Genomic DNA, 25,335 nt, shown 5'->3' on the forward strand with positions numbered 1-25,335 from the left:
CCCGCATCGTTGTTTGTTTCAAGCAGTACTGTGCTCCTATGTTTTTGGATAGTCTCGCCTCGACCTTGCCAGCAAGTACTGCCCCTGGCAACACCATCACCTCAGCCAGCCCCCTCGACAGCAGCACGCGCGTTAGCTCCTCGGGCCGGAGCGAGGCGGCCGTCCTCACCACCAGCGGCAGCGGGAGCAGCATTCCCGATATCATCTCCCTGGACTAAAAGCTGATGGAATCTGTCAGTCTGGACTGCCTTTGCAGCTTGAACTTGTATTTTAAATATTTATTGGGAGGAGGAAAAGAAAAAAAACAACAACAACAAGACAGCTTTGGATTCAGTGACCATTGATGTGCAGATTGACAGTGGAAGACGACTGACTGGAACGGTTTTTTCTTCTCATCCTGGATTTTTTTTCTCTCTGCTTGGGAGAAATATTGTCCATTTGGAACAAGCCAGCCTTTCAACTTTATGATGATGAAACTGACACAGTTTTGCTCCGTGGATTCTAGGATGAATTCCACATGCTAATTATAACTCTCGGTTAGATCTAGCAATAATGTAAAACAAAAAGCAGTGTTTAAAAATGCACTTAATTACTCAAATGACAGGAACCTGCCTTATCCCAGATGTAAGGACAAGAGGAAGGAGTTAAAATTTTTGGGAATTCTTGACCTTTTGCTGGGACCTGGAATAAATCCTTAATGGAGAGGACGAATCTTTGCAAACAACAGTTGCATAAATTGTTTGCCTCTGACCTTCTTCAGTGACATCATAATCCCTCTCGTAAATCTGAATTGTTTTTCGTATTTAGAAGTTCGTGCTCTTCTGAAATTGCTCAGTTACAAGTGCAAAAAACTGTAAGAACTGGGGGGAAAGAATGCTATGCAAAGTCCATTTCATGCATCTAATCCACGTTTGTGAAGATATGAATACGATGTTCAATAGTTAATTTTTGAAATGTGTCATCAGTTCTCTTTAGATGAAGGAAAGGGGCAAGGAAGAGATTGCTTCGTCAGATCTTGCAAAATAGTTGGTGCTTTGGATCTGTGTGGGTTCTTAGCATGTTGTGCTGTATCTTACCTGCACAAGATTCATGAAATTGAACACATAGTTTATATCACTCAGATAATGGCTGCTAGGAAGATTGAGCCTCAATTGTCTTAGGGTTATGGGAATAGCTACATTGATGAGAAAGGACCTTGCACTAGGATCTTTCATCAGCTTGGGAAAAGAGTCAGCGAAAGAGGCAAATGAATGCTTTGAGCATCACGAGTAGGAGGTGTGCTTTCCGGCCCAGCTAAGGCTGCTGAAACCGCCCCAGGAGGGGCTTTGCACAAACAGTATCTTCACCGGTAGACAATTGCTGAGTATTTCATGGGTAGGCAACTTCATCGACATCATTCTTATCCCCACATTGCACAGAATCTGTAATGCTGGGACTCTTCCATAAAGTGCACCTGTGTAAAGTGCTTTTCCGTGGTCTGATTTTGTACCCGAGAACCATCAAGTGCCAGCTTGTTTTATTGGGCGCGGTGTTAAGAGGTTCTGTACAAAGCGGAAGCAGCACCACCTAGATTAATAAAGAAAAAGCCTGAGAAGGAAATTGCAGTTTTAGTTTATATTCTAGAGGTCTCATGGGCTGGTAGGAGGGAAGTTATTTTGGCCATTCATGCCTTAGGGGTCCTGCAAACCTTTTAATGAAATCTCCTGTATCTTTTAATAGCTGCACAGAGCATTTTAGCCAGTGTAGAACAGGTTAGAAAAGCTCTAGATTTCCTATTTCTCCTTACTGTTTGCTTGAAGGTTTCAGAAGTTGTAACGATGAAAGGCTTCCCCACTATTATCATGTGCGTACAGCTCTTTCCTGCTCTTACTTTTTAACTATCTTTCAAAAGTTTGTTTCTCCTTTACCCAGCTATATTCCTAAATACCAAACTGCAAAGGCACTGCAGGATCAATCTTTTGCTATTATAGGCAAGTCTTAATATTTATGGAGTATCTGGGCTATGTATACCTGAGGGATGCCTAAATGGCTACAGGTAGGATTCGCCTCAGATGTTCTGCCCCAAACAGTGCTGCTTTGTTTTGTATGACCACCTAAATCAGTTTTTAGCACAGACCAGTCTTGCATTACATTGATCTCCATGTGTCTGCTAATTTTGTATCAGTTAAAGCAAGCTGATGATCTCTGAGCCTTTATTCAAAAAAACAGCTGTTTGCTACTTTAAGATTTCCTTTCAATGCTGTTTGAAAGAACTCTCCTCCTGTAATTTTCAACTTGCTGTGATGTAATTCTAAAGATCCAGGAGAGATTCACTAAACTCAGGTGATGTCTCTTGGAAAATTCCTCTTATCTTTGTTTCAGAGCTGAATTTCACGCTTCTGAATCCATAAAATTTTAAGCCATATTCTTTTATGAAGTGATGCAAGTTAGCACATGGAAGATAAAAAACAAATGCCATGCTAAATTATTTTGCAAACTTTTCTCCAACCTTTAGAAGCAACATTTCATGTGCTGAGCAAATGGTAGTATGTACTGGGGCAACGTAGAAGCCATTGAATCTGCCTAAACTGAACCTGATGTAATGCTGTGTCTCAGAAATTCTTGCCATAAAAACCATCAAGTGGAACACTTTGTTTCCAGAGAAAATAAAATTCGACTAGATAATCTACTCAACAACACACTTTATTTCTCATTATGTGAACATGACATAATTGCTAGCTGCTGGTTTGTGTTTTCATTTAGCTTTGTCCAGTTTCCCACTTCTTCCTTAGCTTTGTGAAGCAATCCAATTCCATTATGAAGTTGGGTACTGTAATAGACACCCCTCACCTGCATGGGGAAGCAGTTACAATTTGTCCAGGAAGTTGTCTAGAGGTGGGATGCCTTCCTTTAAGCCTTTGCGTTTACGTGTTTCAGCCACAACTTGGAAAGGGCGTGAATTGGCATCGTAAGGATCTCCAGGTAAGATCTGCCAATGATCAAAGACGCACTGTGGGAAAGCTTGGCCCCCAGTATTGGATCTCAGGTCGGCGGTGAAACCTGTAGGGGAGGGGGAGAGAAGGAAATGACTTGCACCAGCATTCCCTGCTGCAGTAAGAATGCTGTTGCTTGGTGTTGCTTTACTTCAATCACCAATAAAACATTTGTGCAGGATAGAAGAACTCCATTCAACGCATCTTTTCCTAGAGGAATTTTCCCTTCCACAAAATTCAGAACTACAGCAGTCCCTATTACACAGTCTCTTCTAAGACTCTGTCTGACAATCAGTGGTTTCAGCATAATGTCAGCCATCCCTACTACTTGACACTGGAGTGATAAATGAACTGAGCTGTAAGAAATAAATGCAATTAAGTTGTATACATAGGGCATACCTCTACGTAACCACCCTCGTCAGGTGTAATACAGAACGAGCAACTAGGTTGTTGGGGAACAGATGCTAGCAGGGACTTAATGAGCTGAAGAACTTGCTTAAGGGAGGAATGAAATAGGAATTGATTGCACTGAGTTCAGGAAGAGACTGAGCCCACAGAGCCACATTGCTCTGAGGCAAGTTGGGTCATATGTTTAAGAAAGATCTCTTACCAAAAGACTCATTGACCGGAAGATAGGCTTTGACCACAAACATAGGGGTCCCGGCTACTTGAGACTCCTCAAAGACATGGCCACGTTTCCGGTTCAGCACGCCGTAGATGCCCCCAACCACTTGTTCTGGGCACTAGGAAGGAAAGACCGTTCTTAGGATTTCTTTTTCTGCTCACCAGCTAGAAGACTGGTTCAAACCATCTCATAATTTTCAATGCAGCTCTTACATAGAGGACTATAATTTGTGCAACAAGAATGAATTTGGGGCTATAACATTCAGTTACGTTACTGCCATTCATACAACAAATCTTTGCATAGTAAAGATTTTTGCCATGTAAGTAATAATCAAGCCCACTCCTATATTTTGTGTAACAAGCTAGATTTCAATACACATTTAGGAATGAAAAGCATTTGAGGAACTGCTGATGTTACCTTAAAATGGGCTGAAATGGACCCGCAAGTTCTAAAATCTTCCCACTCAAAAGAGTCAGAGAGCTTGCCAAAAAACTTTTTTAAACCAGTGGGAGTATATTGATGATGGGTGGGAATTAGCCTATTTGTGGAGGGTCTCAAGCTCTGGCTGAACCCAAGCCACCCTCAGAACAGGACCCAGGATGCTCTAAGCGCATCATTCAGCCTCCTGAATTCTATCGGGGAACTGATAGTTTTTAAAACAGAAATCACAATGTTCTTCAAGTTCGTTTTGCGCATAGCAGCATCCAGTGGCAAAATCAGGAAACAGTTTGGAGTCCGAGGGAAAATTTAGAAGGCAACTTTTGTAGCCATTTGACTGCATATTTTGCATAGGGTTTTACTATGCTGCTCTTCCCCACCCCACCCCCCAAAACAGCTTGAACTACATTGTATAGAAATGGTCAAATTTCCTGAAGTCCTTTATCCAACGAACTGGATACAACGTGAGTGAAAACAGCTGCTGGAGAGAAGACCGTGTTTGAGCACATTCTTACTACAGAAGCGTGCCAAGCCGAAAGGAGCTTGAGGGCACGTGGGTGAGTTTGGAATTGAGAAGTAGCAGCAGCTGACCCTGTTGCTTGTATCATCTCAGAATGAGGGCAGTAACTACATCAGCCCTGTCACAGGGACACGGAATACCCGCCTCAGCTCGCTCTTCCAACTCCCGACAGGGATCCTCAATTCCTTATCCCAAGCTGATCTGTGGCTGTACCTGAATCTCAACCAGGTAGATGGGTTCCATCAGTCGAGGCTGGGCAGTCAAGGCAGCAGCATACAAGACCCTCCTTGCGGTTGGGATGATTTGTCCCCCCCCACGATGGATAGCATCCGCGTGGAGAGTCACGTCATGAATGTCAAAACGAACCCCTCGCATGTTCTCTTCGCACAAAACACCCTGCAGAGAGAGAAGACTGCATGCTAAGACCGCCTTTCCTTGGTGAGTAACTGATGTGGCTGAGTACCTTTCACAAGCAGGACTGTTTCAGCTGCCTTGCAAACCATCTCAACAATTACAGCTGAATGCAACAAGTACAGTAATTAAAGTGAAGCTTTCAAGCAAGCTTCATAGGACATTTACTGTACTCCAATAATGATTTGTGGTAAATTAACTACCTTATGCAAAGTGAAACTTAAATTATTCAAGATGTGGTCATAGGTACAATTTTGCAGCAGGCCTACCTCCTTAGTGGCCCACTGGAATCCAGCCACAACACTGTCTTTGATTTCATTGAGATACTGGACGCCCTTAGTGATGTCAACCAAAATGTTGGGACCCGTCCCATCAGGTCCAAAGCACCAGATCTTCCGTGCTTCAGAAACATCCCACTCATACTTCTCAGCCAGATAACGAGCTCGCTGCTTCAGCTCTTGGCGGGAACTAACATCTCCTTTGTCTATATCTTCTGCCAATCCATCAGGGAAAGGACGGGCTTTCATATAAAGCCGGTTATGCTTGTTGGGTGATTTGGATAAGCACATCTGGTTGGATTCTTCACAGACAGTCTCCCGATAAGATACTACTGGGTCTGATTTCTGCAAATAAACAAATCCAGTTCAACTTGCCTATCAACCTTTCCTTTTCCGAATACAACATTCTTTTTTTGGAAGAGTGTTACATCCAGATTTCCCACTCACATTAAAAAGCCAGGGTCTCTAGAAGGCAATATCTAATGGGGGGGGCAGGGAGATGGAGAAATTATGTTTATAAAATAGAGAGCAGTTAGGCAGCTGCAGCAGAAATGAAATGATTTGGTGGACTACAAGATTTCCTGTCAGGTTAAATATCTTGAGATAAAACTATCTGCTTTAGACTTGCTTCTGAGTAATGTAGGGCCAGAGCAATATTCGATTAGATACTTTCATTTGAGCAAATGTCTGTGGTCAATTCCCTGGACTGCTAATACATGATCACCATTTTCTAACCTATCAAATGAAACATGAATAATGGAGGTCAACAGATTTTGATTCATAGACAGCCAGGCAACATTCGTTCTCACCACAGACGTTCTCCTTCCCTTAGTCTGTACTCAATGTGCAATCCTCCTAGGGGAGCTGAATCCCTATCCAGAACAGCTGAAGAATGGCCCAAGGGGACTTCAGCGCTCAGTGTAATGCCCAGGAGAGCCCTTGGCTTCCCTTTGGAGGTCAGCCCAGCAATACTGAGAACCCTTCAGTTTTTCCTACACAGAGTGACCAGCAAGTACATTTGTAGATGATGAAAATAATCTTCGTACCCCCCAGAGAAATTACTGGGAGCTGTGCGAGACTATAGCAGTAGGCAAGAGGCGTTTGTACCTCGTAAAAAGGACTGGGCTAATGATGCCAACTTTATTAACACACTGTACAGTACATAGTCTGTGATTGGTCAAGACTTTAATGACGGGCTCTACACTTTGTTCCTCTGTTCCCCATCTCTGGATTCTGCCTTACCTTTCACCTATATTGACTCTTGTTAAAGCAAAACTAAAAACCACTTATCAACCCCAAGTCTGGAAGAAATATTCCAAAAATAGAAATATGCTCAATTTTAATAATTTATCTTTGGATTTTTACTGGGCAGAAAAACAGGCTCAGAATCTTACTTCTTTTTTAAAAAAATTACTGTCAATTTATCCAGCAGCTAAATGTTTTCATCCCGTCAGTGGAATTGGATACCTTAATTGGAATGCAGGCATGGTCCTCTTCCAGATCTTTGAGGCATATTTCCAAGTGCAACTCCCCCGCTCCAGCAATGATGTGTTCCCCCGATTCCTCAATAATGCACTAGAGGACGGGGAAAGGCTTGTTACAGGGATCCATTCTGGTTTCAGGATAAAGGAAAATCCTGGGAGCATTTATACGTAAATCTGGCAGTTCACACTAGGCAACGTCATATATTTTTGCAAAGCAGCTTTGAGAGGATTTCCAGGGTAGGTCTTTCTAAACTGGATGTACAGAAATCGTCATGAGATTAAATGCCTAGGTACTGCATGTGTGTCATCCTTGAATTCCTGCAATATACCGACCTCTAAAATGCTGGACGCTGACAGGCAAAATTCTGCAGCTTTCGCAAGTAACGAAGACTTGGTGACTTTTGTGTTCATTACGACATTCACAATGCAAATAGTTACCGAGTACAAGAACAGCATGCAAGCACTTCCCAAAATGCTGAAACTGGTTTACGCAGAATGAGAGCATACCATAAAATTAATACAGGGATATTTTGCTCTTGATTTGATTTGTAATCTTGTCCCTTCCTGGAGGCACAGGAGTAGATAATTCAAGAAATGTGTTGCAACAACAACAACAAAGTCAGCCTGGGACTTTCAAGATTCTGAGCTGTCCAAGAGGTATCTAAAGGCATATGCCTACAAACAATTCAAAACTACCGTTATTTGCAGCCTTTAAGTACTTTCTTCTACGCTGGATGTATAACTTAGTTGCGAATAATGTGCAGTTGTTTTAAACCTCAAGGTTGGGAAGGGGGCCACGTGAGCTTCAGATTCACTATAGATTTGCTCGCCCATCAAACCATGGGTTAGCCTGGCATATGAATGCAGTTCTTCTACAGTGCGGTCTTCCCAGACAGACGGAATGTTCTTACTCTCTTCCTTCCATCTCCGTCGGTTAGTGCCTTTTCTTTTTAGATTCTTCTAAGCCAGTTTGAGAGCCAGTCTGGTCTAGGGGTGAAGGCGCTGGGCTTAGAAGCCAGAGTCTGGGAGTTCTAGTCCCGCCTTAGGCCTGAGAGCCGGCTGGGTGACCTTGGGCCAGTCCCTCTCTCTCAGCCCAAGAGCCAATCAGGCGTGGTAGGAGAGTTCTAGTCCCGCCTCAGGCCTGAGAGCTGGCTGGGTGACCTTGGGCCAGTCCCTCTCTCTCAGCCCAAGAGCCAATCAGGCGTGGTAGGAGAGTTCTAGTCCCGCCTCAGGCCTGAGAGCTGGCTGGGTGACCTTGGGCCAGTCCCTCTCTCTCAGCCCAAGAGCCAATCAGGCGTGGTAGGAGAGTTCTAGTCCCGCCTCAGGCCTGAGAGCTGGCTGGGTGACCTTGGGCCAGTCCCTCTCTCAGCCCAAGAGCCAATCAGGCGTGGTAGGAGAGTTCTAGTCCCGCCTCAGGCCTGAGAGCCGGCTGGGTGACCTTGGGCCAGTCCCTCTCTCTCAGCCCAAGAGCCAATCAGGCGTGGTAGGAGAGTTCTAGTCCCGCCTCAGGCCTGAGAGCTGGCTGGGTGACCTTGGGCCAGTCCCTCTCTCAGCCCAAGAGCCAATCAGGCGTGGTAGGAGAGTTCTAGTCCCGCCTCAGGCCTGAGAGCCGGCTGGGTGACCTTGGGCCAGTCCCTCTCTCTCAGCCCAAGAGCCAATCAGGCGTGGTAGGAGAGTTCTAGTCCCGCCTCAGGCCTGAGAGCCGGCTGGGTGACCTTGGGCCAGTCCCTCTCTCTCAGCCCAAGAGCCAATCAGGCGTGGTAGGAGAGTTCTAGTCCCGCCTCAGGCCTGAGAGCTGGCTGGGTGACCTTGGGCCAGTCCCTCTCTCTCAGCTCAACCCACCTCACAGGGTGGTGGTTGTGGGGAAAATAGGAGGAAGGAGTATTAGGTATGTTCCCCGCCTTGAGTTATTTGTAAAAATAATAAAGGCAGGATAAAATATTTTTTTTAAAATTAAAAAATAAAAAACACAGGTACAAAGGGAAAGTCAAGCAGCTGAGGTTCCTTCTTCCTAACACTATCCCAAATGAATGAGAGAGATGAAAACTGTGAGGAAGATTCACTATATTATTTCCAATTTTTCCTAAATGCTTCAGAATGTGTACTTCCAAGTTTATGATTTGCCTTCATGGGCCACTTATAAATCTTTTAAGTAAATAAACAGATGGGGTTAGCTCAACAATTGGATAATGAAACCAGTCATTGGTCTCTTCCAGCTAGGAGAGTAACTGTGGTCAGCAAATCTAAATACAGGTACACCTCACTCACTGACCACCCTGTTTAGCGATCAGTCAAAGTTATGAAGGTGCTGAAAAAGTAGGTTTCTGCTTGGTCCTCGAACTTGCGGCTGTCACAGCATCCTCAGAGTCACGTGACTGCGGTTCGGGAGCTTTGCAACTGTGCACATTTACAACAGTTGCAGGTCCCATGGTCATCTGATCACCTTTTGTGACTTTCACAGCTGGCTTCCCAGAAGCAAAGTCAATGGGGAAGCCGGCAGGAAGTCACAAGTTGCAGTCACGTGATGCCATGCTTAATGACTTGCAGTGATTTGCTAAACAACTGCAGTGGAACTGAGGTAAGTCCAGCACGGTCACATGACATTTCACTTAACAACCATGTCACTTAGTTGCTGGTCCCAAATGCAGTCGGTAAGTGAGGACTACCTGTAAAATGGGCTTTTGACAGTTGAGCAATTAACTATCTGGAAACCATTAGGGTATTTTGGAAATTTATTCTGTTTACGTCACAACCTTCTGCCATAGCAGAACTCAAGCAGGCACACGTGGGACTCCCCAGTCCATCTCCTGTCTAAGCTCTGACCAGGCTCAGCCCTCATAGCTTCAGCGGGCATGTTCAGATAACGTCCTGAAAAATCAACCTGTCAATCAAACATGACTTCACTCATTCCATTTTGCATCATTCTGTGGAGTAGAGTGCGATGCTGCTTCTGGCGCAGCTGCACCGTCTCCTGCCCAAATGCCCATCAACCTCTCACCCAGCCAACGCCCCTGCCTTAGCTGGGGGACAAGGGGGAACTTGCAGTGCGTTTGCGCTGGCTGGATCTGATGCTTTTCCTCCACCCTTCCTTGCACGCCAGTTTCCCCAAGGAGGAATTCGGTCTTCAACTGGAAGGAACGGAGTAGCCAAGAAACTACTACTACTATTGCTACCGCTAATTACGATCTGTTCATCCAGTGAATGTCACAATGTTTGGACTGCGATAGGCTTTCTATTTTCAGATGACTCTATCGTTCTTGTTTACAGATTTTAAGGCCCAGAGATTTTGAACCAGACTCTGAAGTAGTCACGGCTTGATTGCATTAAGCAGCATGCTTGCAAATGCTATTAGGAAAACAATCTGAGATGGACTCTCTCTCTCTCTGTGTCTAATAAAGCTGCACCGCAAACCAGCAATTCCCAGTCACAAAGTACGGCTAACACTCACCTGGACCATAGGGTCAGACTTGGCAAGACGCTTTAGACCCTCCACCAGTTTTGGTAAGTCGGCAGGGTTTTTTGCTTCCACCGCGACACGCACAACTGGGCTAACACTAAACTTCATCACTCTCATGTTGTGGGCGTGTTCAAACGTGGTAATCGTGCCCGTCTTCACCAAAAACTGATCAACACCAACCAGACCAACAATGTTGCCACAAGGGACATCCTCAATGGGCTCAACGTAACGACCCATCATCAAAATGGTTCTACAAAGACAGAGGATGGGTAACAATATCTATTTCATTATTGGAAGTATTTTTTTTTTCAAAAAAATCAAACCTTTCACAAAGAATGTATTCTCTATCATTGCCTTTTTAATTCTTCTAAAAAGAATTACATGACAAAATTTCAATCGGATGTGCCTAAAAAAATGGCAGAGGGAAAAAGTCTCATGGGAAACAAAATAGAAAATAAAATAGAAAACAAAATATAACCAGTTTGGTCTAGTGTTAAGGCAATGAGCTAGAAACCAGGAGACTGTGAGTTCTAGTCCTGCCTTAGGCCTGAGAGCTGACTGGGTGACCTTGGGCCAGTCACTCCCTCTCAGCCCAAGAGCCAATCAGACGTGGTTGGAGAATTCTAGTCCCTCCTTAGGCCTGAGAGCTGGCTGGGTGACCCTGGGACAGTCACTCTCTCAGCCCAACCCACCTCACAGGGTTGTTGTTGTTGGGAAAATAGGAGGAGGAAGGAGCATTAGGTATGTTCCACACCTTGAGTTATTTATAAAAATAATTAAGGCGGGCAAAAAATAAAATAAATAAATAAATAAAATGGTATTTTCTTTCTAGCGACTTTCCCTTCCCTGCACCCCACTGAAGCACAAATGTATTTAGGTGGCACAAAAAGCATTAAAAGTTGTCACACAGGCAGGAGGAAGAGTGTCGCCCTCCCAAGTCACACTGGTGAGGTTTCGATGCTCAAATGCATCCACATCTTCAAGCAGTGGCCTAACAGTGAGGAAGCTGTCCTATCTGTGCAAGGCCTTCTCCTGAACTCATCATGATACTGCCAGATTGGAGCTGGCATGGAAAGCTTTAAGCATACGGCTCTAGCAGTGATGGCACTGACTGGGTATGGGGAGGGGCAGAGCCTTGAAACCCTCTTTGTCATGCCAAACAGGAGGTTTGTTGGTTTTGTTAGCATGCACCCAACTTAGAAAAGGAGGGAAGCCCACATTGTCTACCTCTGAATGGGCTTTAAGTAGAGATCTTCCTTCTTTCCTGGGGTATAGTTGGGTCCCATAATCCGCACCTTCTGGCCAGTGGAAACCATGCCAGAGAAGACCCTCCCAAAGGCATAGAAGCGGCCTTTGTCAGATGTGGGAACCATTTTCGAGATGTACATCATCAAAGGGCCCTTTGGGTCACAGTTCTTAACACCTGCAGCAAAACAAAGAGCAAACGGTGAGATCCAGGTAGTTCCCCAAATTCAGCAGAAATAGACTGCTGGACCTTCCATTGACATATTTTTTAGTGGAAAATTGTCAAGCCTTCAAAGTAGTACAGATCAGGATACTGACGTCAGAAGGATTCCAGAAATGCTACTTTATTGTTGTAGGATGTAATGACAGAATCATAAAAGCCTGGCAGCGTTTCCCTCTGCCCTGTTTATGACAACAGAATCAAGGTGGCATTATTTTGAGTTTCTTTTTCAGGCCTTCTCCTTTTCCAGGGAGTTTTCTCCAATTTTCCTTCATGGCTCCTGCTAACCTTCATCAAGGTTATCTCAGTATTCCTCTATGAATAGATAGGAACATAATTCACTTTTTTGGTTAGGCAGAGGGAGTTTATCTGGGCCAACGCAAATGGCTGAATCAAAGAGCCAGTATATTGGGTAGCTATCTACCAATCCAAAGAACCACGATGGTTTGACCAAGGACCTCTGAGAGTGCCAAATCCAGGATACTCTCAACATCCCACCTGTCGCAGATCTCCATAAGGATGAAGCCTGGATCGTCCAAACTGACACCATGTAACATGGATAAGCATAATGCAATTCACAAAGGACATGACAAGGGCACGGTTTACAAGGCTGACCCAGGCTTGGCTTGAACGGCTAAAGATCCTCCTCTTACCCATAGCAGCTTCATCATCAGGCGGCCCCTCGTACAGAAGCTCACAGCGGTACTTCTGAGCGGTGACCGGGGAAGGCAGGTGAATGGTAATCATCTGAAGTAAAGCTTCTCCAGCAGGTAACCAGCGACGCATAACAGCCTGGAAAACATACATGGAGAAGTCATCAAGAAACGCGCTCTGAGCTACTGATCAGTACCGCAGCTTTCCTAGTTGACTTCTGTGAAAAGGTAACAGAACAATGGGCAGCCTCCCGTTCTTCCAAAATGCAGGGCAATTTTGCCTGAGGCCCATCCCATGTGAGCCTGTGCAGAGTGCCTTGCTCTGACCCTTCTGGACAAGGTCGCTCCCAGCCTTGCTACCTCAGACTGCACCTGAAACTCTCAGGGCACGCTACTGCTTAGCACTATTGTGCTAAAAGGACACAGGCACACATACACACACGATTTCAAAAAACCTTGAGAAGTGGCTTCCCTTCTTTTTCTCGATCTTCAGCATCTAGCTTGATGTCCAGTTTTTCTATCAGCTTGGATGCTTCTTCTTTCTTAAAGTTCATAATGGCATCAAAGACCTGCACAGAAAAAGCAAAGTAAATATATCATCGCTCAGCTAGTAAGAACCAATACTTGAAAGATAAGCCCATCTGAGAATTTCCTCTGTGCCAGCAATGCAGCGCCCTCTTATTTGGGAGTAAACTCTACTGACCTTTCCTGGTCTTACTTCTAAGCTGACAAGTATTTCATTGCATCACGTAAGTCCGATTTCATTAAATGTCAGTTGGGCTGACAATTTATAATGATTTCCTACTAATGACGCAGCCCATCAGGTTGTGCTCTCAATAAGTTGTTATGAATGCCCAAGGCACTTTGCACTCTCATATTCAGGAAGCTGGGCCATGCCATTATGTAAAGTGACCCACCTGCTCCTTCTGCAAATTTTTCTGAAACAGGCTGCAAAATTATTTTAAATTTGACTTAACGTGAGTGAGTGGAATAGGAATAAAACCAGGCTGCTTCACTGTAAACTCAAAAGCATTTATTCCAGGAGAGCTGCATTAAAGCTAGAGAAATCTGTTGATTGGGAGTAAGAGTGTTTCAGGTGCAGCTGAAAGATACTTCTAAGGATGCTACCACCAATTTATGAACACTCTTATGAAGATATCTCATTCTTAGGTGTTTTTTGCCAATTAGAAGTTCTTGGACATATGAGTGCTGTGGATGAAAAGCCAATAATCAGCATTCAATATCACACTAGTAATAGTGTTTTGGTTAATCCCAGCTTTACCTTAAAAATGGGATCAAGGATAAGTTGGCAGAAAGTCCGTGGCAACTTCTTTCCATCAGGGTTGGCTGCAGATTTGCTGAATTTCCCTGTTGCTGGGTCAAAATACCTAAATGAAAATTGCAAGTATTTTACATTCACGTGCTAAAGGAGAGAGAAAGAAACAGGCCTTGATACTACCTCATTTGGACTAAATGACTGATCTATCATTAACACCAATCGGCCCAGCAGCATGGGACAACACAGCTCCATTCTGTCTCCATGATGCTCAGAACACGAAGGGAACTGAGTGTGTACTTTCAGTTATCACAGTCAGATAGAGACCATTTCTTCTCAGATCTACCCTCTATTTATCTTGCTTTAATAGAAGGTACCGCCCAAGCCAATCATCTTGAAAATATGCACCAAAGGCCTTCATTCCCTCAACTGAACCCACCTGATGCCAAAGGCAGGGATGCTGCTACTCACTTGTCTCCCCAGAGCTTCTTCATCATCTCCTCCACTTTTTTGGCCCGATCAGCCGCAGAGAGCTGTGCCTTTTCCCCTCTGGCTGCAAATTTGGCCACGTACATCTCAGCAAACTGCTTCAGGGTGAAAGCCCAACCATGCAGGCCAGAGCCAAAGCCCACAGTACCAATTACAGGATCAATCTGCAGGCAAAAGGTGGTGGTTCAGGTGTTTCAAAAGAACATGGAGAATGGCAATCTGCTCGGAGGTATATTCCCTCAATTAAAACTGCTCTCCAAGCAGGCAAAAACCACAAACGAGCCCATTCAACAGTGGCTAGCGTGTAGTTTCTGACTGGCTGCCAAAAAGGATAGTTACAAATATAGCACACATCCGGTATAAATAATGTATTATTTATTTAATCAAAGCAAATATTTGAATAACTTCTCCAGTTTCTTCCTTTGTTTTTAACTTGAAGTGCTTTCGCAGATTATAAAAACTAGCAAGATGAGGCTAGCCCATTTTTAAAAAAGTAAATATTAAGGGAAGTTAGCTTGGGAAGCCCAACATAAAAAGATACACCTTGAATAGATTTCTGAAACAGGCTGGTGTTGGGGCTCCCATATCCCAGAGAGAGACAGTCCTTCTACAGAACAGGTGGAAAGAAAGCCTGCCTTTTAGTGCATCACTCAACAAATTGCACCATGGGATAAGGTTTTTTTCAAAGATTACAAGTGCAGAGCTGGGGAAGGACTGATGTAATTGAAGGCATTATTTAAGGTAACCTTGCCCTGAGTTGTTTAGGGCTTTATATACTAACACCAACATTTGGACCTGGTTCAGCAATAGACTGGCATCCAGCACAGATTCTTTACCACAGGGTACAAGGTCTTCTATGAGATGTAGCTTCTGGACGACTCCCAAGGATAGATTCACCAAGTGTATTATAGTAACCCAATCTTGAGGTTGCTAATACATGACACCAGATGGCTTGAACTATTCCCGTCCAGGAAAAGATGCAGCTGGCGTACCAGCATAACCGGGTAATAGATCCCCTGCCTTCCCTAGATCTTCAGGGGTGAGCTAGGACAGATCTAGCAACACTTCAGGACTGCACTTCTGTTTCTTTAGGCAGGTGTAATCTCCATCCAGAATAGGCAATTCCCCTAATTTCCAGACTGAGGAACCATTTAGGACTGTAAACTGCTGTGCCTGACCCAGATTTAGCTTTGTGACCAGGTCTCAGATAGAAAATGTCCCTGCTCCTCAAATGCCTAAGACAGATTCTGTGATCATGTGGGTAGTCCAACCCCTTTCCAGCCGTAGTACTTCAGGGCAGTCTGCAGCACAAACTGGATTATGTCTAGCATGACTACCACGAATACAACCCTACAAAAACAATTTCCTATTTTTTCCAATCTCAATGTAAGTTCTCTTTACCATAATATTACCCATGGGTCCAGTTTCACCCTCTCCGTAAGTAGAAATTATAACATTGACGTTTTCCACAATGCGCTGGAAGGTCTGGTAAAGCTCCTCAGGATCTAACTGCAATTCCAGCAGAGCACGGTCCATCTTGTTCATCATCAGAACCGGCTTGATGCGCTCAGCAATTGCCTGGCGAAGCACCGTTTCAGTCTGCACGCAAACCCCTAGAGGGAAAGTCGACACCAATATGGTCTAGGCTAGTTCCACAGCAGAACTGGTTGCTGAAAAGTTCCTCTACTCCAATACTGTGGAAGTTTCGGGATAACTTTAGTGGAAAGAAGAAAAACAAGATGGCTTCCTACCTAATGCCCAGAGATTAGGGGTAGTGAACTAATCTTATATATTTTTATTTAAAAGATATATAACCCATATCTCAGCATTTACAGAGAAAAGGCTGTGGTGCTCTATGTTCTCATGGCTGTGGCAGGCTGGTATTTGTGTTGCTGAAATTTTGCATTCTACAGAAACATCAAGTATACCCTCATGTGCCTATATCACATTTATTCTGAAGTTTTCCTGTGTGGAAATTCTCGTGAGCCACATAGACTACCTTGCTTTGAGACGTCACCAAACATTCAACACTGCTTAGAAATTCTAAAGAAATTCTATCACAGAGAAGTGTTTGAAAAGGCAAGAGTGGAAAATCGGCCTCCTCAGAATTGAAAGGTGAAGTTATGGGAAGTTCAGTGCATTGCACACAGTGCATCGCATTGGTTTGTTTCCACATGACCTCCAAAAAGTATGGAGTGACAGATAACACGCTCAGCACGGTGACATGCATAACTCTCTGTGATGTAGGCTAGACTAGCAATTAAGTGATTTTCCCAAGGGATCTATAAAGTTTTACTGCCAAGGAGAGATTCAATCCAAACTGCTGCATCTGTTTTGGCTTTCTATGCTATACTGAATATACACAATAGAGGAGCGGGTCAACCATTTTTTGTTGTGGCAGCCTGTGAACTTAAGAAAGGAGACAAGCAACAACCACATATCTCATAATTATACTGCCAACTTCCAAGATGTTTTATTCTCTTAAAAATCTAAATACTCAGCGCTATCCACAGTGCTCAGGAATTCATAGATTTCTGATGGCTTTGTTAGCCAGCCAACAACCTGGATTGCCAGGAGCCTACACAGCTCCAAGGAGCAGTCTTATCCTTGCTACCATGCTGTGCTTCAGAAAGTCTGAGTAAATCGGGAATATTCTCTGCCAGTTGCAAGCTTAGTAGAAAAGTGCTCATGATCACATAAGGAAAATGGTGGATTCCTTCAGAATCAGATGTTAGATATTCTCCTTCAAAGACCCTACATGACTTACTGGCTTTCTCTGGAGAGCACAAGATTCACATGTAATTAAAGCATCTCAATTTTAAGTACATTCACCTGAAACACAGTCAACAACTACAAGAGCGCCATCAGTGACGCGAAGGGCTGCTGTGACTTCAGAGGAGAAATCCACATGCCCAGGGGAGTCGATTAAATTAATGAGGAAACCGGAGCCATCTTTGGACTGCTTGATAAAGGCCAAATCATTTTCTGAGAGCTCATAGTAGAGAGAAATGGCCCTACAAAAGAAGACAAAGGATTTTCCTAAAATACATTTAAATTTATGTAAAACATCTGCATATACCAGCACTGCCCTAACTTTGTGCCTTCTGGGTGCACTGGAACTACAACTCCCATAATCCTCAGGCCACAGGGCTGGATGGCCACTAAGATCAGCTAAGGTGGCACTGTTTAAGACTCCTTCATTTATCACAGTACAAATCTTGGAAACCAGATGTTGAGTTCTCACTTTCTCTGTCACTGCCATCGTCTCTTTGGAACTCCCCCCTAGAAAATAACACTTTGGGAGTTTCCGGCTATAAACAAGCCTCCCCATTTTAGGAAAGCTTCGCTGGTATGGCCACTGAGATTTTAGCTTTATGCTTTTTTAACTTAGACATATTTTTAATATATGCAATCACTAAAATTAAAAAGGACAAATTAAACCAGAAATGCTGATGGTCAAGAGAGAAATCGTTGAGCTGAATGAAACAAACTGGCTGTCTCCATACAGCACGTTTAACCTGGTTACTAAATGAATTCATTTTGAGCATTTGCACAATACACTGAACGGTAAAGGAATCAACCAATATAGTAAATCACAAAAACCCTCACCAAGGTTAACTAAGTAACTAAGTTAATGTGCTGTACTAAGTTTACTGTGTTGTACAAATTCATCCACAAGTCTTTAACCGACTTGGTTAAACGATTTTTGGAAACACAAGTATATCAGACACATTTATTTACTTTGTATGCTGTTCATACAAATAATGAAATGCGCCCTTACTTGGGAATAAGACTGTGGCCTTCATTCTGGCCATATTTCATAACCTGATGCCATGTTTGTTTCATGTGATGTTAATAGTAATTCTAAACTTTTGGACCTTCAATACATTTATAGTCCCCCATATTTGTGTGCCGTGCATAAGATGTACTTGATGAAATAGACTATAGTGCAGAAACAAAATCACAAAATCTTGTATTGTTGTTATTACAATAGACTGGTGTGACTATCCTTCTAGATGCCATCTCTTGTGTTTAGTATTTAGTATAATAGTGTTTAGTAAGGCCATTTTAGTGAGTGCTACTGTGAACAAGAAGCAACTTGGCAGGTCTAAGTCAGACATCCTGGCCCATAAATCAGTCAAGAGAGAGGATTTTTTTTAAAAAAACAAACCAAACATAAACCAAATGTAATTCCACGATCTTTAGAACACTCCATTTGTAACTAGTTCGTAGTTTATAGCCCAAAAGTCTGCAGGTAAAGTTAGCAATACTCACGTAGATTTGATGGTGATACACCTTTCCTGCTCATCTTTCCGTGTGTCGGTAAATCGTGTTTCACCAGCTCTGGCAGAAGCAATGATACCCGCTTTACACACCAAAGAATCTGTAAGCGTGGACTTGCCATGGTCAACATGAGCAATCACTGACATATTTCTGATGTTGGACTTTTTGTCCATGATCGCTCGGATCTGGTCTACTGTAAAATTCACCTGAAAATGAAAAACAGAAAGTAAACAAAAAGAGATAGGGAACATATCTGGAGATTTTATTCCGCAATTTTTTCACAGAAACTAAAAGAGAAAGCTACCATGACATATGACAGATTAATTATGTGCCATCAAGGCAGAGCTGACTCTTAGCGGCCACATAGATAGATTTTATCCATGACAATCCCTAACCTGGTCCTTCAGGTCTTCCAAGGGTGTACCTATCTCTACTGTAACTGTGTCCATCCAACTTGCTGCCAGTCTTCCTCTTCTTCTCCTTTTACATTCCACCCTTCCCATCATCACAGCCTTCTCTAGAGGGCTAAGTCTTCACATAATGTATTAGGGTATTATATCTGGTCACTGTAGTACTGATCAGCTGGTTTTTAAAGAAATGCTCTGTTGGAATAATATTGTACTGTGGTTCAGCTGAAATGAATTTTATAACTTTCAACAGCTCTTCTCTTTCAACTTCACCTTGGGATTCTACTCACAGCCTGGATTACAAATTATTATTTTTAAACAGAATTAAAACAATGAATTTTACCACTCATTGTAGCTCAGGTATGCAGAGAGTTATTGAGTGTCAGAAGCCTTCTATGCTTCTAGGCTGGCTGTTTCAAATTAAAAGAAACAAAACATCACCTGCAACATGACATCACAAAACTATCAAATTAAGCTGCCAGACAGCAATACTCCTGCTTTGTGGGATACATGGCCCTAATTATTTCACAGATAGTTAAGTACCCAGTGTACTACTCCAACATGAGCAGATGTTACGGTGCTCCAAAATTCTACCTTTTTAATAACCAAAATAAGTGACAGCAACAGTGGTAAGTATCTTCTGTACTTGGCTTTTGACACCAATAATATGGCTATACCTATCTTCTCACAGCTGAACAGTACTGGCATTATTGGGCTTTGTAATTAAAAATCAGGTTTTAACCATTCCTCTCATCAAAGTGATGATATCACTACCATCTCACTAGCATGGCAAATAAGAGCTTTCTGCCCAACTTTGAAAGTGCAGAAATGGACAAAAATTGTCCCAGCGATTGTATAACTATCCTATGATCTCCCACATTCCAAAGTTGGGAGTAGGATATCTAAAGTTCCTGGGCTCTTGGCCCTCCATCTCATGCAAAGTATAGTCCAAAATGACACACTGCCTTTTCTGCCAGCTGCTCCTTGGGGTGAGTGACACTTGGTATTGACACTGCAGCCTGAAGGTGCTTGGGGCATCTTGAAGCAGAAGACCCAACCAGCACACTCCTCTCCCTGACAGTCCCAGTTCTGTAGAAAGCACAGGAACTTGAGTGCTCCTTTGGGAAAGCTCTCAGGATGTCTTGGCCCAGCAGCGCTCCAAACAGCTCACGTCCCTTGGCCAAAGAGGAAGTAAGGGCAGACAGCTGGCTGTTACCACTGTGGAGTTAACCAACAAGAACAGCCAAAGTCTGTGGAGACCATTTCTAAAAAGAGCTGTCAGTTATGATGGAAGAACTGCAAATTAACTTACTAGAGTCACCATGGAGATGATGATGATGATATATTAAACTTGTATGCCGCCCGACTCTGAGTGGCTCAAATAAAAGAAATTACAGTAAAATCAATAAAAGATGGCAAATGCAATGAAGCGAGGGGTCTCCCTCTCCCTCACCAAATAACTGGGTGAAGAGCATAATAAACATAATAAATAACAAAAAAGAGAAGGAATGATTACAATAACCTTTGGAATAGTGTTCTGTTTCAAATATACTCTCAGTAACCAAAAAAATTAAATCTGGGGTTCTTATACTGAGTTGCTAATTGACATTAAGCCATATTTTTTGATTTGGGCATAACGGAAAATTATGGCTTAATAAAAAGCATTACACTACACTAAATCCAGTATAAACACAAGGAAAAAAGTAGGAAAGGAAAATGCATCTCTTGTGCTAATAGAAAACTACATAAAGGATGATTTATAAAATTGGGAATTGTCTAAAATGCAATAGTACCTTTTTCAAACCATTTCTAACATTAAAAAATGTCTTCCAACCTAACGGTCTGGATCAGAGTTGAATGTAGTCTTAGTTAGACAGTTACCAGAAACCGCCCAACGCTGGAAACTATTTCATATTAATCTCAGAGAGAAAGCTATTCATAACAAAGGGGTCCCCTTCAATTTCTTTCAATTTTCCACAGAAAGAAAGGGAAGAAAACTCAGGAATCGCCCTTGGCTATTTTTCTATTGCAGCTTTTGGCAGCAATATCTCTAAGCAGCTTATAGGATAAGCTAATACAAGTTTATTGTACTTCTTATTGTAAAAGTATTTTATAATATTAGTTTTCAGTCCCATTACTGTTCATTAAAGAAATGGGATTTTTAGGTAACTTAGTATAGTAATCCTACCAAAACCCTCAGCATCTTTACCACCCTCTAAATATCTGTTTTAAGAGATATATTTCTGATCTATTGAAGAAAGCCAGCAAGGTTCCACCCTGTCTCTTTCCCACTATTACTTACATGTCATCTATCAACATAGATGGTAGACAGAGGAAGAACAGATATAGTAATATTTCTGTGAATAGGAGAGGCAGTTGATTGAACTGGAAGGCAATGATAAGGTTGGAAGATTTGGAAGGCAATTATTGTGGCTCAACCAAATGTGTGAGCCTGGCCTACATATAGAACACACATTTGTTATTTACTTGTTTATTAAGTTTATTAAATCTACAAGGGTGCACAATTCCATCAAGACTCTGGATATGGTACAGTATTAAAACTTTAAACTGATTCAAAAGAACAGGAAGAGTCTGGAGAAAAACCAACACAACGTCTGACAATGTCTGATCAGACAAGGGGCCTGCCACCCATTCTAGCCCAAGCCCTGGGGGAAGAGCGGTGTTTTAAGGGCCCAGTTAAGCAAGAGCAGGGAGGGGGCCACACAAACCTATGTTGCTACGGTCAGAATGTAAATGATAAAGTGAAAACAGACAAGATGATCAAGCTGCTACTACTTTCGGTTTATTCTCATCTAGACTGGGGAAGCAGCTGAGAACCATTTCACAAGGCTCTGGATACTGTTATCCCATTATCCATGATACAAGACTGCTCACGAGGTCTTGACTTTATGAGAGCTGCAGTCCAGTAATATCTGTACAGCAGCAGGCTCCCTACTCCGGATAAAAGAGAATTAGCTGCAAGGACTAAATCAGTAGCCCCTAGAAATACTTTGCTAAACAACGCTTGGCTCACACATGCTTAAAAATGATAAGCCTGGTCACAGACAACACTCGTCCTCCTCATGGCTGTTTCAGCACTCAAGAGATAGGCTAACAGAGGGAGAAATATGGGTGCTTTTCACTCCATGGTTGTTACAGGTTCACTTGGAGGAACAGGCTCAGGTAGGAGGTAATAATAGTTCCCAGGAACAAGATCTTTTTTATTAATAATTGTACAATAATAAAGGTTTTACACCAACCAGAGACTGTTAAGTAACCATCTAACTTAGCCCTTAGATTACTATAGTCCTATTAATTATCTACTGATTTATATCTACATATGTCTAAATCTTTACTTTATATAATTTATGATTTGTACTTTGCTTCTTGTTATGATGTTTCTCTATAACATTATTCTGTAATTAGGCCCTATAACCTTAAGCTATTTTACAACCCAGGCTATTCCTTTTAAGTTATTACTGAAGACTATAAGCCAATGACTTACTAAAATTCCAAATTTCTTAGGTCTTACATCTTCCTACTTGTCTTCTCAGCAAAATCTAAACTCTAATGTAGCTCTACTTCAACTACATCTGTCCTCATGCTCCTTCTGTATATGGACCATACACGACTTCTACCCATCCCAGTCAGCCCCGGCCCAAAGTCTCTTTTTGAAGCACTCCTGCCTTCTGAGTCTTTAAACCAGGGTTTCTCAACCAGGGTTGAACCCTGGTTCCACAAGAGGTCACCAAGGGTTCCCTAGGAGATCACGATTTATTTAAAACATTATTTCACATTCAGGCAACTTCACCTTAAAGAGGTAAGTTTGATTCTTTGTTTTTAGCTTAAGAACACTGTTAATGCCTATATACAGGCCTACCCATGAAATGAATAGAATAATTTGTAACTTCTGGCCTATCTTTGAGCCTGAATGTGCAGGGGTTCCCCCAGGCCTGAAAAATATTTCAAGGGTTCCTCCAAGGTCAAAAAGTTGAGAAAGGGTGCTTTAAACTATCAACACTCTGGGCACCCAGGCAAGATCTGCCAGCATCCCGACCACACTGAAGCATGGCTGGCACACTTCCTAGGAGCAGCTCTTCCTGAATCGGTCCACGCTGAAGGTGCTCCAGATGAAATTGCCAGACTCCTGGTTCCTCCTGCTGCGATATCGGCTTTCTTCTCTCCACCACTCACATCGCTGTCCCCTCTGATCTTCCAAGGTCGTGCAGCAGGTACTTCCTTTTCTCCTTTTTCTTCTTGGCCCTTCTTTTTAACTCTCTTCTTCTTCCTCCAGTCCTCACCTTTTTCCTTTCAATTTTCTGGCAGTGCATCTCAGTAGCTGAACCCCCACAACAGCTCTCTTCTGAGGCAGTCAAGCTCCTCCCTAACACTCCTTCTTTTTCAGCAGGGCAGGGCCCTTAGAGGGGTCCAGGAAGGAAGGGGGCACAGGCATTCTTGGTGCCATGCTGCCCACCCTCCCACAGTGGTACAGACTGTCTTGCACTCTATTTTATTTATCAATCATATTTTTACTACCACCCATCTCCCACACTCAGGGGAGAGTTTATGACCCATCAATTCTGGGAGCTGGAATCCCTCCAATAACACAAGTCTTTGGCTCCATTCACAAGGCACATTACGCTGGACTGAAATGGGGTTGGATAGTTTGTGGTTCAGAATGTTTTCAAAACGCAGCCTTTGTCATATGTTGTGTGAATATGTTCATTGCCTTCAGTCATAACCTGGGTTATTGGAGGGGGCATAGGATAGTACATGAACACGGCAACTGTGGTTTATCCATGCAGACTGAAACACTACCTGAACTCAGCCATTTTGTGCAAATGCTGGAGTAGCACATTGGCTGCAAAACTCTGCAGATTTATTTGGAAGCAGGCTCTATTTCGGACAGTTCAAGGTATTTCAGAATGAACACAACAAGGATTAGGACACATGCACTTAAGCTAAGAATTTCCTGTTCCCTGTTAAGATATGCCGGTATTATACCAAATAAACCACATTATGGCTTAGCAGAATCTCAAAACAAGGATTATGTTACTAGCCTACCTTACAGGTTACTGTAAGGATTATTGAGAAAGCATGTAACTCAGTTAACACTTTAAACACACTCTAAATATGAACAGTCATCCCTGACAGCTACCTTTATTCTGTCTTCCCCTTCATGTAAAAAGTAAAATTCTGATTGTGTTTCTTTAAATATGCTTGATACATTCTGCTGCTATTTAAAGCTATGCAGAGGGGGGTGGGGAAACTATTCTTTCCCCCCCCCCCAACATTCTTACAGTTCCTGCTGCAGTATAAAGATACTCAGAAAACACAGCTAATTTTTACTTGGCAACTGGTATAGAATTAACACAAAAAAGCAGCAATTAATTTTTTTTTAAACACAAAAATATATTCTCTAGTTCACCACCTCAAAGGCTGCCACTCCTTAAGTAACCTTGTGCCCCATTTCAGCGGACCCACAAAAGTCACTGCAATGAATATACACAATAGAGGAAGGAGGGCATTTAAGAAGCCATTTAGAATTATCAAGGAAGAAGTCCAGATCTATAATAAATCCAAAAAATGATTTGGGGGAAAAAAATAAAGCAAACATATCAGCTCTGGGGTTCTGGGCAACAGATACACACAGGACATGCTTCCATTTCTTCAGATACAGAATAGCCCTTTAACAGACCAATACTGTAAACAATGTGGGCATCAAAGGGACGCTCCCCTTGAATGGAGGAAAAAAGCCACAATTATACAATAGTCTCAAAGTCACGGTGAGATTTTGAAAAACAACCTTAGGAGACGGGGAAGGCGGTATAGGACTTGGGCTGCTAAGGTGATACAATAATAATAATAATAATATATTCCATGCCTGAATAATTTCTTCTAGCTTTTGAGACCCTCCCCAAACCCATGCATAATGTCCAAAGCAATATTTTCCAGCCTGCTGGGGGCTGTGTTGGGACTACAACCCCTGGTCTCATCCTCAAAGCAAGGGATGATGGCCTTTGTAGTCCAGCACACCTGTGAAGCAGTGAAAGACGACCCCCACAGTCCTGCATCCAACCCACCCTCATGGGCTACACCGTCGACCCTTGATCGACAGTGGGAAGGGGGAGCCACCCTGGAAGCTGCCATAAAAACAGACCCAACTGACCCCCCCGCCCTCTGGGGAGGATGTCACTGACATCACCCGGACAGGGGTCCTGCAATTGGCATGACGGGGGGGGGGCGACGACGGGGGAGCAACTGCCCTGAAAATGGCTGTCGGGGAGGCCGGGGCAAGGGTGGGGTCTCCGGGAAAGAAGGGCTGGGACGGACCCCAAGGGCGCCTGCGTCACACAATGGGGCTCCGAGGGGGTCGCCGGTCTTCCCCCCTCGGGGTATCGCGACTTCTCGCCCGGGGAGTCGCTCACCATTTTGGCGGATGACTCTAGATAGTCCCGCGCCCCCGCCTAGAAATCGACGCCGCCGCCTCAGACCGAGGAGGTCGGAGAGCCGAGGAAAAGAGGCCAAGACCACAAACGGGAGCGGGAATCCTAGAGCGGACACAACAGAGGCAGG

At 43.3% G+C, this 25,335-nt stretch overlaps 2 protein-coding genes across 3 annotated transcripts in view; one reads left to right on the plus strand and one right to left on the minus strand.

Moving 5' to 3' along the window:
- PIAS2 (protein inhibitor of activated STAT 2) overlaps window positions 1-2,668 on the plus strand; it is a 39,468-nt gene extending 36,800 nt beyond the window's left edge. For both annotated transcript variants that reach the window (XM_063295851.1, XM_063295853.1), the window contains exon 14: window positions 27-2,668. In XM_063295851.1, the coding sequence (XP_063151921.1) occupies window positions 27-218 (192 nt within the window). In that variant the 3' untranslated portion in view covers window positions 219-2,668. The remainder of the gene's footprint in view (window positions 1-26) is intronic.
- On the minus strand, window positions 2,665-25,335 carry LOC134491841 (elongation factor 2-like). Its single transcript, XM_063295850.1, has 15 exons — window positions 25,188-25,335; window positions 18,344-18,558; window positions 16,901-17,082; window positions 15,470-15,681; window positions 14,051-14,232; window positions 13,586-13,691; window positions 12,759-12,872; window positions 12,304-12,442; window positions 11,413-11,608; window positions 10,177-10,435; window positions 6,712-6,819; window positions 5,236-5,589; window positions 4,769-4,951; window positions 3,583-3,715; window positions 2,665-3,039 (listed from the first exon to the last, which is right to left on the minus strand). Exons 1-15 carry the CDS (start codon window positions 25,188-25,190, stop codon window positions 2,846-2,848), a joined length of 2,580 nt encoding a protein of 859 aa, XP_063151920.1. The 5' UTR covers window positions 25,191-25,335; the 3' UTR covers window positions 2,665-2,845.

This window comes from Candoia aspera, chromosome 2 (genome assembly GCF_035149785.1).
Source record: "Candoia aspera isolate rCanAsp1 chromosome 2, rCanAsp1.hap2, whole genome shotgun sequence".
Lineage (NCBI taxonomy): Eukaryota > Metazoa > Chordata > Lepidosauria > Squamata > Boidae > Candoia > Candoia aspera.

Excerpts from the sequence above, each read along its gene's own strand:
- LOC134491841 (XM_063295850.1), bottom strand. Across the intron at positions 14,233-15,469 it reads GACCCATGGGTAATATTATG|ATTGATCCTGTAATTGGTAC; the intron begins GTAAAGAGAACT and ends TTTTGCCTGCAG. Across the intron at positions 4,952-5,235 it reads TCCAGTGGGCCACTAAGGAG|GGTGTTTTGTGCGAAGAGAA; the intron begins GTAGGCCTGCTG and ends CTCTCTCTGCAG.